At 40.4% G+C, this 12,652-nt stretch overlaps 1 protein-coding gene across 1 annotated transcript; it reads left to right on the forward strand.

Annotated features, from left to right (window-relative positions):
* Positions 1-5,438: 5,438 nt before the first annotated feature.
* Positions 5,439-12,251, forward strand: gdf6a (growth differentiation factor 6a). Its single transcript, XM_069702189.1, has 2 exons — positions 5,439-5,799; positions 9,914-12,251. Exons 1-2 carry the CDS (start codon positions 5,439-5,441, stop codon positions 10,888-10,890), a joined length of 1,338 nt encoding a protein of 445 aa, XP_069558290.1. The 3' UTR covers positions 10,891-12,251.
* Positions 12,252-12,652: the final 401 nt, after the last annotated feature.

A 12,652-nucleotide genomic window follows, 5' to 3' on the forward strand; every position in this document is an offset into this window, starting at 1 on the left:
ATCAGGTCTGATGCAATCTAATCTTTGCACTTAGATGCCTTTCATCCCAAATACATTTACATATTGTTTAAGAAACATAAAAACAGTGTTTGCCTGTGTTGGCCACTGATTCGCAGCAGTGCATAAACCAGACTGACAAACTGCATAGAAGTGTACGTTATAACTCAAATACATCTGATTGTTACATCCTGACTCATTTTTTTCCGAGTACCTTAAACTGGACACTGTATAAAATGTCAGCATGTGATGTGGAGGAAGGAGCTGGTTTTGATGACTGTCACCGAGGCCCTCTGCTGGAACAACAAGATACTACGGTGGGAAACAGGTCAATGAAACAAGTACTGTCTACTTTTATTCTGAAGGACTGAAACCGGAAGTCGTTTCAAAAGAAGTGGTAGAACAGAGTCGACAAAAAGATGGGAAAAAGTGTTAAAACAAGGAAAACGGTGAAGGTTTTTTGTTTGTTTCGCACCTGGCTGTTATGGGCTCAAGGTCAGTACATGTTTGATCGCATTCTGTGAAAAATATTGTGTTAAGATTGTTACGGTTTTCATGGATTTTCTGTGGCATAAATGAAATAATTTAAAATAGCAAACTGCTGTCTCATTTTAAATGCACCGCCATGATTCAGTCACGTGGTTAAATTTCGCCTGCCAGCAAGACGGATATGATCAGAATAATAAATATTGTTTAGAAACATTTGTCTTTATTAGCTCTTACTTATAGTTCACTGCCAGTTTTCACTGCGTTTTATGGATTCAAGTCCCATTTAATAAAGTTTTCAGGATTCTAAGGTGAACACTTTGGACAACCTTATATACAGTATATATAATATATATGTTATGGATGGATTTAGCCCTTTGATTGTTTGATACCATAAAGTTACTAAACAAAACCCAGCCTATAAGAGTGTTTACACATACAGGCCTCGCAGACAAGACCGTCCAGCACACAACAAAGAGAGCACTGCCACCATCTATCACACAGCCTACCAACAACTAGCAAAAATGAAACCTGGTAACAGCCCAACTCCTAAATAACTGCTATGTGTGTGGCTTTATTCTACACACTACATAAATAGATAGGTAGATACTTTATTAATCCCTCAAAGGGACATTTTTACATTACAGCAGCATACACAGGGCAAAGCATTGAATACAATGACAATACAAAATAGAGGTAGTAAAAAATATTAAATACACATTAAAAAAAAACCACATTATATACAAATAAAAATGGAATAATATTAATTTAAACAACAGTTTATTTAACGTTATTGTGCAGTCAGATTGCAGTAAAGCTTGTTGCATGCCTCCACATCAGCACTCTGCAACAGGGGTTTGTGAAACTTGAGTTTCCCCAAACCTGGACATGAAACATGGAGGACGCCTTTCAGCACACGTGAACAGACGCGCGGGTACACTCGCTCCATGTGACTATGATGAGGTTTCTCATTGACTCATACCGCAGAGGACAGTACGGCTGCAGTTGTGTAAAGACAGAATGAGCAGCGGATGGTTGGTTATAGCTACTTTATTTGACCATTTGAATCTTGTAATAGATCTTGAAGCCTCTGACTTTATGTGCTGTAACTACAGACATAAACATTTACACGTGTGTAAGGATCTCTTTAAGTTCGTGTCAAATTTATTACATTTCAATCACATTATTTGAAACGATAAGCGCAAACCTCCATGTTCAGTGTTTTGTTAGTGTGTCTCTGCTCTGATGTCAAACAAGGACAGATGATTGAGGTGTTATTTACACCCAAATCATTGCTTTATTGCTTCTCGGACATTTGAATGTAGGGAAGTTTCGTTTCATGATTTTAGTTCTTTTGAATATCATGCAAATATTCCCAACTGCCAGTTTCCTGTTTTAACAATCACTGTCTGTAGAGCACCTAATCACTGTCCCACATTTTTAACCAGACTTTGCAGAGCTTTGATCCATTTTAAATACACATTACGACAACATTCTTATTGTTGGGGATTTTAACTTGCATGTAGATTATTTTAATGACAAAAGAGCCACCGAGTTCAATTTTTTAATAGAAGATCTCGGGATTTTACAATATGTCTGGGAGCCAACCCACTGCCGTGGCCATACCCTAAATCTGATTCTCAGCAAGGGGGTAAACATTGAAATCTCTCCAATGATGGAAACTGCTTTATCAGACCACTTCCTGATTGAATTTCATGTTTTTGCAGACATAACCCCGAGTCAAGACAGAATCCACCAGAAAGAAAACACATCTTACACCTGAAGTCGCTGAAAGTTTCATCACACACTTCACCATGTTGCCCCGTCTCACCCGCCCTTCCTCTGTTGACTGTCTATTAAATGAATTTAATGTTAAGTGAAGGACAACAGTTGACCTACTTAAACCAAAAACAAATCTGCAATGAAATCTAAACCACCCTGGAAGAATGAAACTGTAAACATACTTAAAACTAAATGTCGACAAGCTGAGCGCAGATGGCGAAAAAGCAAACTCCATATTCACTATGAGATCTTCCATCATCGCCTTCTTGAATACAATAGAGCAGTGAGAACGCCAGACAAACCCACTTCTCCAATCTCATCAATCGGAACCGCAACAATCAGTTCTTTTTTCAACTATTGACAGCCTGATAAATCCCACAGCCACCTGCCCCACTTCTTACTTGACAGACACAAAATACAGTGAATTCTTAGCCTATTTCAGTGACAAAATAACATCAATTAGAATGAACATAAATCAGTCAAGCCCGCATGATGTTTTTCATTGCACTAAGCACTTTACGCTACCTTGCAGTCTTTTACCCCGGTGGATTCAGTGTCAATCAATGACGTATTTTCTGAGCTGAAACCCTCCACATGCTTACTGGACCCCATACCTACCTCATTTTTTAAAGATTGTTTTTAACTACATTTCTGAGGAAGTGGCACATGTTATTAAGCTTCTCTGTTCACTGGCACCTTCCCTCACGTTCTAAAGACTGCTTTGGTTTGACCACTCCTGAAGAAAACTAATCTGGATCCTTCTGCTTTTAGTAATTACTGGCCCATGTCAAACCTTCTGTTTTTAAGTAACATTTGAGAATTTTGTTTTTGTTTTAATTAGGTAAATTATTTTGATTAAAAACAACAATATTCTGGAGAAATGTCAGTCTGGATCACAGTACAGAAACTGCATTAGAGGTGAGTTAAGAATGAAAAGTTACTCAAAAAGCTCTCAGTCCTTGTTCTTCTGGAGCTCAGTGTGGCTTTGGATACCGTTGATCATGCCATCCTGTTGCATTGACTGGAGAACTTGGCTGGTCTCTCGGGAACAGTTTTGAAGTGGTTTAAATCGTATCTGTCTGGCCGGAGGTTCTTTGTCTCCGTCGGGGATTGCTCTTCTGAGGAAAGCTACACTTTGTATGGGCTCCCACAACTGTCAATCTTAGGGCCAGTTCTTTTTCATCTTTACATGCTGCCACTCGGTGATGTCATCAGAAAGCACAACTTTGAATTTCACAGTTACGCTGATGACACACAACTGTACATTTCAGTAACACATGATGATTTTAGCCCAGTAGAAAGTTTCTTACGTTGTCTCCATGACATCAACAATTGGATGTCAAACAATCTCCTACAACTGAAAACGGAAGTTATAATATTTGATGCCAAGGCCCAGAGATTTTGGCCAATCACCTCGCATTAGAGACACAACAAAAATATCATTTTATCACATTAGAAATATCGCCAAAATCAGTCCTTTTCTCTCACAAACCGATACAGAGAAGCTTATGCACGCTTTTATACCTCTGGGCCCTCCTGTTTGCTCTTTCTAAAAAAAAAATCTACCAGCCGCCTCCAACTTGTCCAGAACGCAGCAGCTCGTGTGCTGACTAAGACCAAACGAGAGAAAATGTTTCGCCTATTTTAAAGTCATTGCACTGGTTGCCTGTCACTTTTAGAATTGTTTTTAAGATTCTTTTGCTGGTTTTTAAATCACTGCGTGGACTGGCATCAGCATACCTCACAGACTTGCTTTTAACATATGTGCCCAGCAGATCCCTCAGATCCTCCACTGCTGGCCTCCTTTTATACCCAGAATCTCCACAAAAACGTATGGAGAGTCCACTTTTAGCCGTTGTGGACCAGCGCTGTGGAATAACCTGCCTGAGGATCTGAGGGACTCTACTTCTGTGGACATTTTCAAAAGGAAACTTAAGACACATCTTTTTAGCTTGACTTTTAATTGAGATTCTAATGTTTTATTGTCATATTTACTGTTTGGGTTTTAATTGTGTTTTATTGTTTAATCTTTGTTTTACCTTTCTCGTGTTTTTTTTATTATTGTATTTCAAGTTTCTTTTATCTATGAAGCACTTTGGGATGCATTTTTGTATGAGAGGCGCTGTATATATATATATATATATCTGAGTTGAGTTGAGTTTCCCAGGTGACGTGAATGCAGCATTTGTCGTCGTCGGTTCTTTACACCACAATGGGAGACATTTTTCTCCTCTCTTGTAACAGATGATAAAGGCCACTAGAGGTCAGTAGAGTCGTTCAGTAGCTGACTGATGAATTTGAATGACTTCACACTGATCCAAATATTTTGGGTTTACTGTGTTCACGCCTCTCAGTTACATTTAAACCCAAGAGATCTCAGTGCTCAGGTTATTTAATGACGCCTTTGCTCCCAAGAGGTGATTCTGTGTACTTTGCAGATAAATTAAAATAATATAGATCAAATGATTTATTCTATTTTATTTTATTTGGCCCTCCTTGGACATTATTTTGCTGGTGTCTGTAAATAATAATAATCATTATAACATGGAAATATTTGCACATTTCTAATATTTCTTTAAAAAAAATCTCAGCTTCATGATCCCCTTGTTTGTTGTGTTTAAAATGTTGTGCATAAAATCAAATCTTATCTAATGTCATTGTCCTTCTTGGATGCTTTCAGGTCAAAGACTTTGAGATAAGGAGAAATATCGCTCTTTTGGAGTGGTTTGAAATCGGTGGAATTTATATAACAAATTTTGGCGACATGATTTGATTCACAAAATGATATCATAACGTTTTTCTCATGCAAAATAAAGTAAAACATTAATCTCCACAATAGATACTTCAAACATTCCCACATCGATTTCTTCTCTGGCTGGTTGGCTCTACTGCGCGTCTATTTGGAGGTCTGTGACATGACATTGTTTGGGAAGCCCTGCACTGAGCCACCATGTGGGCGTGTTTCTCTCGGCCCAACAGTCTACGCTCTTGTGTGTAGTCCAGAGCAAAAAACGCACTTCTTCTGGTTCGACCGGAGAGCGCAAAAGTAGCAGCTCTCCAACCCTGACGCGCACACCATCTCCGGCTCCGGCTCCCCCCTCAATCCAACTTCTCTGAGCGTGGAGACAAAAAAGAAAAGAGTTTCTTAACATCTCCCGGTGACTCTTCCAGCCATGGACGCATCTCGAGTCGTTATGATATATCTGGGCCTCCTCTTTGTTTTCATTGGGAATATACCGTGTTTCCAGTCTGCTGCTATCATCTCTCCCTCTGCGCCGAGGAGGAACAGGGGAGCCAGGATCTCTCATCAGGACGGACAAAGGTCATCCAAATTCTTAAAAGACATCTTCGCGTCTTCGCATCCAATCGTGGGACATCACAAAGAAGACCTAAAGGACGCTATTGTTCCGCATGAATACATGCTCTCTATATACAGGACATACTCGGCTGCAGAGAAGCTCGGACTAAACTCGAGCTTTTTCCGCTCCTCTAAATCTGCTAACACCATAACAAGTTTTGTGGACAGAGGAACAGGTTGGTTTCAGTCAGCTGCCAGCTCCATCAGCTCTCTCTTGCATAATTCTGTGGCACAGTCTTTCCTCATCTGATGGTGTAATAATGTTCTCTTAGAACTTATTAAAATGTGACCAAAAATGAATGTAACACTTAAAAACAAGCTTGCAACAAGCTCGCAGTGGCTACTTTTACGCACGCAGTAAAGTTAGCAAAACGACTTTTACGCGCAAAAAAATCTCATGAAATCATAAAGGTTAAAGAAAAGTAAAAACTGCACGTTTATTTGATGTTCCTGAGTGTTGCGTTTTGTGGTCATTTTTGGATCCGTTTGGTGCACAGTCGCAGAAACGTGTAACTTTTTCCTAGTATTAAGTTATATTACACTTAAATTAACCTCTGGGTAACACGACAGTAAAACACTAATTGAGGCGCTCTCTAAATGAAGGCTGTAAATCACTGTCAGTGCAGGCTGCAGCAAAAACTATTCTACCCCCACCTCCACGTGAATACACAGAGGAAACTTTTTTTTTTTTTTTTTTTTTTTCCAGTTATAGCACTCGGTGGTTGTTTCATTTTCGATTTTTCCACGGATCTCCAAACACCCTCACAACAATCGTTGGCGTTTAAAATGCAAAAACAAGAGTCAAATCCGGCGCTTATTAAAACGTTCAATCTATTGCCATTGTGGTGCCCAGTTGGGTTAACTTGTGCTGACAAAGGGAGCTGGGGGACATGGGCAGAGCGGGTCGGTGTGAGAAGCAGGTGTTTGGGTCAGTTAACATGTGTAACCAAGTGATTTGACCGGCCCGCGGGAACAAACACAATCTGATAAACACAAACACATCCAACACACACAAGCGGACATAAGCCGAGTTAATCTTTGAGGGAAAAATACAAGCTATCTTTGTTTGCGTTCCCTCCTGTCTGAACCACTCCGAGCCTGGGCTCTCGGAATCAGACTGCGCGCTACAAAAAAAAGGTCCATCCTGATGAGTTATTCATTCCAACGACGGCTGCGTGAAGCACGTCGTCATCTACCAACGTAATGATGTGCAGTTGCAATTATATATGTGAAATTCTTTTTTTTTTTTTTTTTCATGATTCATTATCAATTAAATAATTTGTTTCTAGAAGTTTCATTTATATTTTCCGAGAAAAAAAATGAACTGTAATCAGTATAAGTGGAATTTTCTCACAAAATTGCTCGTTTTAGGACCAAAAAAAGAGAAGTTTTAGGAGTGCATTTAAAGTTAAATAGCTCGTCCGTGTGAGCACTTCTTGCAGTGTGAAGCTGATTTGATAGGAAAAACGCCTCACTCTCTCCTGTGATTTTGATGTGATGTGTCACTGGCTCTGACCCCGAGCTGGACCCTCTGAGAGCTGCTTGGCATCGAACGGCTGACTGGAGTATTTGAACTCGGTGATCTAATTGAGTGTTCATGTCATAACATATCAAACACTGTCTATTCTCCCATAATGACCCAGCTCGGCCACGATGGGCACATCACCAAAAAACGACGAGGGAGAAAAAAAAATAAAAAAATGAAAGAGCACTTCCTCCGCTGTGAAGTGGTTCGTATTTTATTTTTAATTTTTTTTACTGAGGAACCTCCCTTTGCGACAGCCAATTTAATTACGGAAAATTATTTTTCTTCCCGTTCTTTCAGCTCAAGTGCCTTTGGTTACTTCTGGGATTCCTCCCAGCATCCCCAAAGTGTTGCATTGCATTAACCTGCAGAATGAGCCTCAGTTTGGACTTTTCTTTATTCAAATCGCCTCCATCAGGACGCGATTTTGACGCGTAAAGTAACAACTTTTACACATTAGTCCTACCTGCAGTGACAGGTTTTACTGAGGGCACGCAGAAGATCTACGGCTTCTTTTGCTGTCACACTTTTTTAGGTAAATTAAATTAGCTTATAAAACCTGGCGGGGTGTTTCCTGGAGGTCAGAAAAGGCAAGATCAGAAAAGAATAACCCGAATCTGAAAATTACTTTTGGCACTTTGGGTAACTCATTAAAGCGCAGATGGTGCCGCCCGGCCTCTCTCTCCCTCTCTCTCCCTCTCTCTCTAAACAGAGACACAGATGACAAAAACATGTTTTGCATTTGTTCAAATACAACCAACAAGGTCAAAGAAAAGTGCACAGGATGCCGGTTTTAACCAAGCAATAAAACCCACCGCATTCCCCCCTTCAATTATCCACCGTCGAGCATCTTACGCGTAATGGAAAAAATTGACCTTTTACATAATAATGAAATTAAGAAAATTTGGGATTTTAAAAAAAAAAATTTTTACTGTCAACATAAATAACTCAATAATTCCAACAGTCTGTTCAAGTCAGTCGGTCCGTGCAGGCGCGTTTTAAGCGGAATGTTGTCGTTGGCAGGATGAGATGAAATATAAGAGGGGAAGTGCTTTAATGAGGAAGATGGGAATTGAGAACTGTTAATTATTTGGTGAACTTGTATTCGATTTGTTTGAGGCCTTATAAAAAAAAAAAAAAACTAATGCAAACCAGACGTGCAAAGTCACTGAAAGGAGCACAAGGTTTCAATCTACTTTTACTGTTTGACTCGGCAGGGTTCACGGAGGGGAAACTGACAAGCAGATTCAAATATCTCTGTGGAGCAACTTTTACAAATTATATCACAGGGGTGTTTACATGGAGCCATGTCACATTAATGAAAAAAAAAAGAACAGACCGAAATGGTGACAATAAACAGATGCATCACGCTTTTATTTGATAAAAAAGACCACAAATTATTTAAACATTAATTCCCTTTTGAGATTTAAGACGTTTTTTTAAGAAATGGATTTTTTTTTATAGATATATATTAAAAACGTTATCCGATCCCTAATTCCCTTCGTAAATTTACTTTTTCCAAGTTTTTCAAAAATTCAATATAGTTGGAAAAAAAATAATTCTGCCGTGTTTTTCCTGCACTTAAATTGTTGACGCTTGTTGAAGGAAAAACTGTTGAAACAATGAAAACTGCTGGAAATAGAAGAATAATTTCACCCATAGTGGCAGATTTTTCCATTTTTTCCATAGAAAAAATAGATTTAAGTCGGAAATGTTACAAACAGGTTTTTCTGCTGCAGATATGTAATACGTGCGTAAAAACGCCTTTTCATGCGTTGTCTCTCAGTGTTATATTCCAGCCTCATTGGTTCGCCTTGATGAAATATTTGCAGGCCTCCTGGGTCTCCAGCAGGGAATAATGCATTAATTGTGTATTGTTCAGTTGAGTGTACAGTATGTCGCCTTTGGTCCGTTGTGTCTGGCAGCACCCAGGGTCCTTCACATCACTAGGCCCCTTGTTTTTTCTTTTTTTTCTTTCTCTCCTTTTTGCTTTTACAAGTCAGCAAAAGTTCTCAAAGAAAGAAATCTAACCCCATTTCTGATGTTTTAGGCTGCTGCGTGGATTTAAGAGTTTTTTGAGCTGCAGAGAAGGAAAAGTATATTTCTACTCTGCCCAAGAATTGGAAATTAATAGTCAATCTGTCAGCGCGTAAAATGAGAGCGCAGCTATTTTCATTAAAACACGTTAGGTTTGATTAAAAGTGGCGTGGAATTAAAACATCGACATATTGTGTTGGATTATTCTTGAAAAAATGAAATTTGTTCATGTCTAAGGTGATGAATCTGACAAAAATATACGGTTTGAGTCAAATTTTGTTGTAATGACATGAAACATGTTTGCTTTGCATCAAAATATTATTTAAAATTACGACATAATTACAGGAAATGAAATTTGGAAACGCGAGATTTGATTTTATAGAGAAAGTTTATCAAATTAAACCTTCATTCATCCTTCACCTTTAAGAAAGATGTAAAAACTTTATTATTAAGTGAATTCTGAGGAGAAAATTGGAGGGAAACAATAGTTAAAGAGAGTTTGAAGGAGTATATGTAGTCATGGTTAACTGAGTTTTTTCATTCTTCAAACTGAGGACTTGTCAGCTGCAGTTTGTTTCAGGCAGGTTCAGGGTGGACATTTGAAAAACAAGAAAGAGAGAGAAGGCCTCTGTGGGAGAATGTGAGTCCCCCTCCCTCCCCCCTCCCTCTGAACACTGTACACCCTAAGTGAATCTGACTGCAATTATTTTCTTCTTTTATCTTTGCAGACGATCTTTTGCACTCTCCTCTGCGAAGACAAAAGTATCTGTTTGATGTCTCAACCCTTTCAGAAAAAGAGGAGCTGGTCGGTGCGGAATTAAGGATATTTAGGAGAGCGCCCGGGGATTTGCAGACTTCCCTGCAGACGACGGGCCTCTACGACATCCAGCTCTACCCCTGCCGCTCCGACAGGCTGCTGGACTCCAGGTCCCTGGACCCGCTGGACTCCACCAAAGCCAGCTGGGAGGTTTTGGACGTGTGGGGAATGTTTAAAGCGCACCAGCATCATTATCATCACCCACATCATCACCATCACTATCAGCAGGGGAACCCGCTCTGCTTCCAGCTCAGAGTCACTCTCGGCAAATCAGACACCGAGGTTGACCTGAAGCAGCTGGGGCTCGACAGGAGCGGCCGGTCCCAGCAGGAGAAGGCCATCCTGGTGGCCTACACCCGCTCCAAGAAGAGGGAGAACCTGTTCAACGAGATGAAGGAGAAGATCAAGTCGCGGAGGTCGGTGGGTGAGAAGGAGGAGGCGGCGGTGGTGAAGGCGGAGGAGGAGGACGGGGTGTCGCCGCTGCTGAGGGGGGTCAGAGGAGAGGGGCCCCGGCGGCGGCGGAGGACCGCGCTAAGCAATCGGCACGGGAAAAGGCACGGGAAGAAATCCAAATCCAGGTGCAGCAAAAAGGCGCTGCACGTGAACTTCAAAGAGCTGGGCTGGGACGACTGGATCATCGCGCCCCTGGATTACGAGGCGTACCACTGCGAGGGGGTGTGCGACTTCCCCCTCAGGTCGCACCTCGAGCCGACCAACCACGCCATCATACAGACACTCATGAACTCCATGGACCCCAACAGCACCCCGCCCAGCTGCTGCGTCCCCACCAAACTCAGTCCCATCAGCATCCTGTACATAGACTCGGGCAACAACGTGGTGTACAAACAGTACGAGGACATGGTGGTGGAGCAGTGTGGGTGCAGGTAGCGGACAGTAGTTGTGAGAAAAAAAGCTTTTAAAGACAGAGAATATTAAAGATAAGTCTTGATGGGTCCCAGGCTGATGATATAAAGTCCTCACGGGGTCTGAAGTGCTTTTACGCATGACGCGCCTCGTCTTTATTCAAAAGGGATGCACACACGAGGCGATATCTATTTATTCAGACTCAGTACAGTCACATTAAGTTACACTCTCTGCCTTAAAGTGTTAAGCACATTCATTTCCATTCATGCAACAAGTTATCGCTCATCAAACAGGCTTTTGTTTCCCAGAGAGCGAGACGTGTCCATATGGCACCAGGAATGGGCGCATGGTGTGTGTGATCTGACTGTGAAGGCGAGATGGGAACCTATTGAGTCCGACTGCGCACCTGTTCGTGCAAGAGGCCAGAGGACAGCGGGCTTCGCCTGTCAGCAGCGCTTTGTTGCAGCTCTGCCGTGTGATCTTGCCAGCCAGGCCCGGACTCTTTTGGGTATGTGCATCCAGGCCGTAATTGCCACCGTCCAGCTGGAGTCATTACAGGCCTGAGCAAGTGCCTGTTTTCCAAAAAAAAAAAAAAAAAAAAAAAAGAGGGTGAATGTCTAATCTACCAAACACAAACACAGACTGGTCTGAGAAGAGGAGATACGATGGTGGTGGTAATGCCTTCAAGAGATTTTTGTTTTTGTTTTGTTGCCTTACTGGAGACCTGAGGCGCTGGGAGAGGCGTCGTGTGGCATTTACGGACAAAGAGGACACAAAATCAGATTTGTGCCCAACTGGGGCCCTGTTGTTTAAAAGAAAAAGAAAGCACACATAACTGAGGCGAACTTTTTGCTCAAAAGTCTGCATCTTTACGAAATGCACTTCCACAACTGACTGCGCCAAGGACATGTGGTCAGCGAGAGTTTGTCTTCTTTGATGACGAAAATATATATATAAAAAAAAGACTCGCAAACGAGACGATATTTAAATGCACATTAGCTCTGAATGCACTGCTGTTCATTATTTGTTTTGAGCTGTAAATATTTGTACAGTCGAAAACTTTTACAAAGTGCAACGAATGAAGAAATGAGAAAACGGCATTTCTTTGTAAATATACAAAATGCACTCAAATCGGTATAATTTCTATTCTATAATTATTTTATTATTTGTGATGTACAGAGTTTCATGATAATCATATATTTCTTACATTGATAAGAGTAATTTAAGGTGTATTCAATATTTTGCAGAGGGTGGAAAATACCATTATTAATGTCTACCTCATAATTGCATATAGGATCTGAGTTTTGAGGTGCATTCAGTTAGAGTGTAAAGAGCTTTTACAATGATATATAAGATCATTTATATACATATATTACTGGATAATATTCCACACCATTACTGTACAAATAAAATTCAAAACAAAGTCCACCTGTCTGGCACTTCTGATGATTAATGACACCCCTTTGGCATCTATTTCATTCATTGTATGTGTTTATAAGAATATTTGACTTCCACCAAAAAGTACAGAAATCATTGGTCAGAATTCTTGCAGGACATTTTTATGAGTAACAAAGAAGTCGTGTTTTTATCAGTGGATTAAATGACATTGCTGGTAGTGCTTATTCTTAAGCCTAAAATTCTGCATGCTTTCTCAAAATCATACATTTTTTTTCTTCCTCAATGATGCTGAACTTACAATCACAACATTAAAAACCCATAGTTTCAACTCATACTGATTGGTAAGAAAGATGTTACATTTATTAGCATATTTATAATAGTTATTGAG

The sequence above is a fragment of the Brachyistius frenatus genome, unplaced genomic scaffold, assembly GCF_029030835.1.
Source record: "Brachyistius frenatus isolate BFR_SWC_R1_liver_20210118 unplaced genomic scaffold, ASM2903083v1 Contig_40, whole genome shotgun sequence".
Lineage (NCBI taxonomy): Eukaryota > Metazoa > Chordata > Actinopteri > Embiotocidae > Brachyistius > Brachyistius frenatus.

Bases quoted from the DNA above. Each gene is read 5' to 3' on its own strand.
- gdf6a (XM_069702189.1), top strand. From the start codon at position 5,439: ATGGACGCATCTCGAGTCGTTATGATATATCTGGGCCTCCTCTTTGTT. The intron at 5,800-9,913 runs GTTGGTTTCAGT...TTATCTTTGCAG, and splicing joins TTTTGTGGACAGAGGAACAG to ACGATCTTTTGCACTCTCCT.